Raw genomic sequence first — 8322 nt, 5'->3', positions numbered from 1 at the left:
TTCACATCTTATGTGTGGGAAAATGAAGAAGCATCATTTTGAGCATTTGTAGGACACACTTGTAATGGCAGCCTAAAAATTTTCATGTACAGTATTTTCAATAATTTTAAGGGGGGTAAGAAAGCTGACATTCACTGAATACAGATAGGGCACACTGTGAATATACAGTAACCTACTGTACTCTCAAAAGAAGCATTGGGTTAAGCAAAGAATAGTTTGTTCAATGTTACAACACTTTCATGTGACTATCCTAACTTAAATCAAATTCCAAGTCTGAGACAAGTCCCCAAATTTTTTTAATCAACATCCAAAACCTAAAATATCAAATACATGAGAGAGCTGAGAATTTCAGCTCACTCGTCTGGTTCAAATACTCTGTAATGTAATTATTTAACCAGGCAACACAGGAGATTATAAAATCACCCATGTTTCAAAGTCAGGAGGTTTCATCAATATTGGAGACTCATTATAGTAAATGTAGAATGCCATTACCAAAATAACTATACTGTAATACACATAAGGGTGCGTCCACACGATTGAACTTTGCTTCTTATTGAGCAAGACAGGTATAGGTTTTTATGCTGGTGTCCAAACGATGACAGTTGAGGAGTGTGAGCCTGGTGCTGACGGCAGCAAGAGTTGATTGATGTATGAGAAAATGGACCTTTATATACATCTTCTCACATCCCAAAGGCATGGTTGTTGATGATATAACTCTATCAAGCTCAAAGTTAACTCATGCGACCAGTAAACCTTGGACATGTTTAAATGTAGGAAATAACGGAAATGATAGTTCATTAACACTGAACAATGTAACTTCATAAATCAGACAACAACTTCTCTAAACCCATCCCCCAATCTTAACTAGCAACAAGTAAAGCCTCATTACTTTGATAGTCATACAAAAAACCTTTACAAAACTTTGCCTGCTGTTTCTCCACTTCTGACGTCACATTGAACAAAGTTTGTTGAACAGAGTTTGATCATGTAGACGCAACCTAAATGTGTTAGGAAACAAAAAATTGTACGCGCAGTAACATAAGGTGTTGCTGCACATTTAATCTACACATAAACTGATCGTTAATACCACAGCTGCTGAAACTTACCAGGAGATATTCTGTTTTCCCAACATCCGTCTCAAGTGGAATGCCAAAGAATTCTTGATTTGCAGTATCAAACTGTAGCCAAGAATGCAATGGTGGTGGCGCAAGACTTGTGGACATGAGAAGCCTCATACGCAGACGACTTGAATCCCCATCTTCAAGGTCATAACATGTGTCCTATAGATTAATATAAATGCTTAGTTCTCAAATACATTATTGACTTTCAAAAAATTCAAGTTATACATAATATCAATCTACATACACCATTATGAAAAATGAACCTAGGATATACAGTACATACCTTTTCACTTGGCTTTATCATGGCAGAACAAATGGATAGCAGAAACTCTTTAAATCATATACATCAAAATTACAAGCAACAACAAAGGTCATGACATGACTGATATCTCATTATGAGAGTTACATTAAAGAGTAGAGGTATCTGATGCACTTATAGTCTACCTGAGGAGACTCCTTTAAACAAGCTGTCAACTATAGCCATCACAAGAGAGACAAAAAAAAAAAAAAGCAGCAGGAAGGTAGGCTGATTAATTTAGAAAGGCAAAGTTAGAAGATGGAGACAAAATGTATCTAGAGCAAACAAAAATACAAAAGCATTTTTATGCTTATGAGAAAACCAATCAAAAGTACAATACAACCATTAAACAATGAAGACTTTTATTAGTGATAATGCAGGTATGGCAGATCTATGAAATAAATACTTTATGTGTGCTCTGCAGAAGATTCCTCAAAAAATGTTGATGTACCAATGAAATAGTCCATTCAATAATATAAAAATGACAGATGGGACAGTACAAATGAAAATCAGAAATCCGAGCCAAAACATCTGAAAGTTCTAATGGATTTTGTTCAAGGAAGATCGAAGAAGAAATTGCTCCTCACTTCCATGACATCTACAGTATAAATATTCTTAGAGTAAAAGAAAAGAGGTGAAGGTTTGGAAACTGCAAAATATTTCACCAATGTTAAAGGTGGGTTCAAAGGAATGAAACAAGGAACTACAGTATGACTTTGGTTCCTGGGAAGATAACAAGCTATCATAGCAGTTGAAATAATGAGAAACAGTATTTAGAATGAAACAAGCTAAATTCTTGGCAGCTAGCACAGGTTTTGTAATGAGATCATGCTTAACCATCCTGTTCAAACTTCTTTCATAGTATGTTTAGTACATATGATAAAAGTAGAGCAATAGGTATACTCTTATCTGGATTTCCAGAAAGAATCTGAGAAGTGCCACATAAAAGATTAACAACAAACATAAGAAGTCAAGATATAGATAAAGCAGGAGACTGGACGTAAGATTGGCTAAGCACCACATCAATGGGACATTCTCTCATTGTTAAGATTTGGTGCCTGGTCCTTTGCTCTGTCTTATACTGTATGTACAAATTGTCTAACTAACAAATTAAGCAATTTTGCTGATGACAAAAAAATGGATATCACTGGTCATAATGATACAACAGTAAAAAAATTTTGCAAGAAGACCTGACAATAATACTATAGATAGTTGCCACTCAACTTAGAAATATATCAAGCAGTTATAGAAAAATATCAAGCAGTTATTGCAGGTAAAAAAAAAAATTAATAATAATGCCCACATACAGGAGCCATTCCAATGTAGAATACAGTCATCTGTTTAACTTAAAGAGCAACCCAATCAAATCCAAGAGCTGGAAAACTGAGCTAAAAAAGATTTGACACCAGCCTCTGTAGCAAATTTCTTCACATTAGAAAAACCTTATTTTGAAATACACTACAAGGCAGGTTGTGAATGGTACAACTAGTGGCCTTTTTACCTTTGATTTTTTGTAAGGTGACTCCTCAGAAGTTCTAATAAGTCTGTGAGACATCTCTATCTTTGTACGTTGTCATTTTTACCTGCTGTCTCCTTCCTTGCATCTAACATTTGTCACCACTAAATAAGTAAGTTCCAGGGAAAACTCAAGGCTGTCTCTCTTCCCATCCCAAACCCAGGAAAATGCAATGAAAAGGTAACTGAGGCCAACAAGAAAAAAAAGCTGTTTCCTTGCCCTTCCCATAGCATAAAAATAAAGCAAAACTTACTCAAATCCTGCCTGACTTGGTACGGCTTGTATGTGTTTGAGCTTTTCTGCAAGTTTCCAAGCTTTGCATGCATATGGCTCTTGTGACCCTACCTCCACAGAAGATCTTAAATTATCTTGGATGTAGGTCCCTGGTCTTTGGAGGTTAAACTTCACTTAAATTTAAGATCTAAGAATTCATGACAAGAACCAAACCCAATAGCATCAAGCCAAAAAATACAAAATTAGCTGAAATTTAATCTGAATGAACTGCATAGCTCATACTTACTGCAGGTACTTGGAATCGATAAAGTGATCCTTGAGGAACATCAAGGTAATCAATTTGATTCCTGATTATTGGCTTGCTGTTGAAATCTCCCTCCCCTCGCTCAGTTTCTCCCTCAACTGAAAGAAAAATTTCACATACAGTCTTGCACTGCCAAAATCTTCCAGAATATTGAGAATTAACAAAATACTATACTGTCTTGATATGCATCTTTAGAGCATAATCTATTTTGCAAATTACTCAATAATTAGCAATGGCAAAATATGCAAAGATGGTTCCTTATCTCAACTAATAAATAGCTCTCAACACAACATAAGAGGAAGAAGATCTTGGTCTTGTTACAGCTCAGTATTCAGAATAATCTATATGTCATCAAGTGATCTGCTATCGTACCTGGTCCTTTGGGAACACCATGATCAACCAGTGATGGTCTGGAATGCCTTTCACAAGGTCCCAAGTAATGTAAGTGAACATGTTTGATGTGGAATTCAGGCTGGAAAGCCTCCTTGATTTCACGTGTCATATCATGTCCCTCCCCACCCAAAACCACCTGATGGAAGAGAAAATAAAAGAGGATTTGTGAAGCTTAACAATTTCTACATGTTTTTGCAGGAGCCTGAAGTTAGGAATTAGATTAATTTATCCATGACACCAAACTGCTACTCAGTTTCAATGAATGAAGAAGTTATAACTTCATATACAGCAATCAGTTTTGAAGAGCAGACTGTGATTCTTAAAGATTAACAGTCAATGACAAATATAAAAGTTAATTTACTGAAACAACACTGTTCAGGTGCCGTAAAATATGTGAATACAGTATACTGTACAGATATACATACGTAATGTAACAAATACGAAAGAACAAAGAGGTGATCATTTCATGTTTAACAACTTAAAAGGGAAACCCTGACAAATAATCTTAATGTTAAAAATAAAAATGATCATGATACCATAAAAGAAACTACTAGAAAGGCTGACTGATATGGTACAAAAGTCATACTAAACTTTAAGTTAAAAGTGCCGACTAAAAGCACTAACTGAACATACCTCTGCTAAAGCTTCCAATTCATCTGTAGGACAAACAGCTGATTTGGGGTCTGTTAGAGAAGTATTTGTCCAAGTCAGTTTAATTGGATTGAGTGTAATGGATCGAACATTAATGTTGTCTGTAGTAGTGTCCTGGTAGGCACTTGCAATTTTTTCCACAGCTTTTATCTGTTGAGAAAAGGTACAAATAATAGATATGCAGGTAGAGAATAATTTTGTTCAGATAAATAACAATGCAAAGACAGTACAGGTACTCAAAAGCAATTAACTATAGGCAACCAATTTTAACATACCTGCCAATCGAGAGAATATACAAAGTCATATTCATATTTCTTCTCTAATTTGAATGTCGCAGTGAAACGATGGTTGTAGTTGCGTGCTTGTCTAGCCTGTTGCACATGGATCATAATGGTATCAGTTGCTGTCTTTCCTTCTGAATCCATGGCTTCCAATATGTATGTGTAGCGACCGATGTTCTCTTCTAAAGGCCTAGGGGCATCGAAAGGGTACAAAATACTGTGCTATAAAACTAAAGTGCAAATAAACTACAAGTGATCTGTCTGAACAACACTTACGGTATACTAAAGCATTCAAGAGAGAACAAAATGTCTGCCACAATTCCAAAAACACGGAGAAATAATATGACCTATTTTTCACTACCTATTCCCAAAATATTTATTATCTATTTTCCACTACAGTACTTCCAAAATATTTACTTTTTATTTCAATACCCCTCATATTTCAAAGCTCATTTCCTTTACAATGCAACACTAAATTATACTGTACTGTAATTAGATAAAATACTAATTAATTTTACATTAGCAAGACAAGAGAATGGGTAGTGGAGCTTCATAAAAAACAAGTACATATCAGTCACCATTCAAATACAGTACTGTAATACCACCAATATGGAGCATTATAATAACTTCTATAAAATACTTTTTTCATCACTCATAGAGATATAGCATTTTACCAGTATTATTAGTCACTTAAAATTCTTCCTTCTTAAATGACCCTTTTCAACAAATATTCAAGACAGGCCTCCATATACACATTCCTAATGCTCTTGCTAAATTACAGGTAAGCAGTGTTCTGTAAAAAAAACTGGTAAAGTGACTGCTACTATTGTACATAAAGCAGTTGCCAAACTGTATAATCCTTGTCTTTCTTATTTAATAAATAAATCTAATTTCAGTTTTATTTTTTGTAAACAAGCTAGAAAACTTTCCTTTAAACTGCATAGAATTAAATCTTATGAACTTACAGTGCATAAATTGTTTGCTTGGTTGGGTTGAACTGAATCCAAGAATTACGTCCAACTGTCAATCCCTCGGAAGTTTTGAACAGCAGTCGTAAATGACTTGTATCTCCATCTTCCACATCCTCAAAGGTATCTCGTGGAATTGGCAGGTTATAGACATGACCAGCAATCTGCAATAAAGAAATATTTTGAAGATATATTCCTATACAATAATTAGTAACAAGTGTACTAACTAAAAGAATTATACAACTCAGTTACTGTGTATGTACAATTATATTTCATCCTTCAGCAGTGAAAATAAAAATATTAGCTACTGGACAGTGCTATTTCTCAGTGGTTTAACTAAACCTTGAGGTAGGATTTTAAATTTGGATTTTAATATAAAAATTTTGTTTGTTTCTTTAAAAATTTACAAATTGTGTAAGTAGAAAATGAAGATTCTGAAGAATGTCCTTGACGTTCACTGCTGACTGAAGTTTGGGCTTTCAAATAAAATATGTTCTACTTCTGTTATGAGATTGCGTAATATGGGCCATTCATCAAATACCTCTGAGTTAAACGAGAGAGAGAGCACCTTCACTTACCCATGCAAGTTTCTTGATGCGGTTTATCACACGTGGAGGGAAGTTCTTGACTGCAGTCTCTGTTGTAACGGCAACAGTAGGGACAGAAGTGGCCTCAATGGGCTTTGTTGGAATAACAGGTTTCTTTGATGAGGTAGTGGTATATGTGAGAGGTGTTGTTGACTCAACCTACAAAAATTTAAAAGGGCATTTATCATCGTTCCCAATAAAGGATTACAAGTGAAATTTCTCAACCTCCTTGTGTCATATGCAATTAAAACAATGCTCTACACAATACACAGGTATATAATATATTAACCACTAACATTCAAAAGATTAATTGGGTCAATGAATAATACTGAGACCAGAATAGGCCTCATCTATATTCATTCCACTAGATTTTCAACATATAAACACAAATGAATAAATAATCGTGTAAGAAAGTTTTATAAAGTACACAGTAATACAATGAAACACTAATTTTGCTTATCTTTCAATGAATAATATAATTAATATATTGTTTTTATTCAAAAGTAGTTTTATGAGAGAGGGTGAAAACTTTTAATTCTTCTCTACTAGTTAACAAACTTTCTTGTACAGTAATTTCTCTTTTTTCCTCTATATTTCTTTGAACACGGAGTATGCTTCTGCTGTCAATCACACACACCCACACTTACATTATATTCCACAGAATTACCAACTGTGTACTATTTGCTATTTTTTTTTTTTACCTATCACCAAGTATTTTCACATGAATATTATTTTAGCATTAAAACATGACATTCTTAACTTAAACACAATGTCATAAGTTTACTCTAAACAGCACAGTACTTTACTCTTCTTCTTTCAGTATTGCTCTTTTACCATACCAAATTTAATCCTAACCATGTATAGAGACAACTGAAGGAAATACAGGTCATGTATTCTTAAAGGGTCTCAAATGCTCTACCAACCAAAATAAGGACTCAAATTCCACCTTTACAATAATGCCTCATACTGTATAAAAGAACCAGTCTTACAAAAATTAACAAATATATAAATTTATGATTAACCTAGTTTCTAATACACTTACAAATGTAGAAGGATGGGTGACAATTGAACCTTCCAGATCAGTATAAACATCTGTCGGATATGCACTCTCATAAACAACCGTAGGACTGGCTTCAACAACTCTCGTTGGTTTTACTGGAACCTAATAAAAAAACAGAATAATCCAATAAAAATTGACATAGACTGCATATATAGTGAATAATAACATGAAAAATGCTATGGAATATTAGGCTGAATCATACACGAGATGATTCTCTTGGAGGTAATAAAACACATTTATAAGAAACTTTAGTTATCAAAATAATAAGCATAACTATTTCTTTTAGTACTATATGAATCACAGAAAAAAGAAATAATGCTTTTTCCAAAATTGATGTATATATATACATATTACATGATCTAGTAATTGAAAACCTTTACATAAGAGGTGAACACCATAAAATATGGTGGAAATGCTCAAAACAAAGGTGTATATCCCCATAAGATGAAAAAATCTATTATAAAAATTCATTATAAATGATGGTTACAGTTTTGCATTATAATTAAACTAGTCATGCTGTAAAAATTCAATATTATAATGGTGATTAATTTTCCAAAATAATTAAACTAGTCATGCAATATCACACTAGTCACACAGTACTTACATAGACAGGTGTAGACATTGGAACGGGACGAAAGACCGGTGAGTAATCCACAGGCCTGTCAGGATAAGCCCCTGCATTACCTGGGGCATAAGTTGCTGTGGCATCTGGGAAAACAGGAGTAAGCAGAGATGGAATAACCCTGGTCTCAGGCTCATCGTAGTCAGGCAGGAAACCACCATCTGATGTGCCATAGTCGTCATAATCATAATTGTATTCATAGTCGTCGTAGTCGCCAGAATAATCTGCTTGTCTTCGGACTCTCTTGGATGATGGATTTACCTGAAAGAAAGAAATTGAAAAGCACA

At 34.2% G+C, this 8322-nt stretch overlaps 1 protein-coding gene across 1 annotated transcript in view; it reads right to left on the bottom strand.

Moving 5' to 3' along the window:
• Positions 1–8322, bottom strand: part of Dg (Dystroglycan) — an 83765-nt gene that overhangs the window by 10121 nt on the left and 65322 nt on the right. Inside the window, 9 exon segments of the mRNA XM_067094072.1 lie at positions 1107–1280; positions 3456–3571; positions 3846–4002; positions 4500–4667; positions 4793–4988; positions 5764–5930; positions 6345–6512; positions 7396–7515; positions 8018–8296. Of these exon segments, the coding sequence (XP_066950173.1) occupies positions 1107–1280; positions 3456–3571; positions 3846–4002; positions 4500–4667; positions 4793–4988; positions 5764–5930; positions 6345–6512; positions 7396–7515; positions 8018–8296 (1545 nt within the window).

This window comes from Macrobrachium rosenbergii, chromosome 50, assembly GCF_040412425.1.
Source record: "Macrobrachium rosenbergii isolate ZJJX-2024 chromosome 50, ASM4041242v1, whole genome shotgun sequence".
Taxonomy (NCBI): domain Eukaryota; kingdom Metazoa; phylum Arthropoda; class Malacostraca; order Decapoda; family Palaemonidae; genus Macrobrachium; species Macrobrachium rosenbergii.
This window is presented reverse-complemented; position numbering and strand designations above follow the sequence as displayed.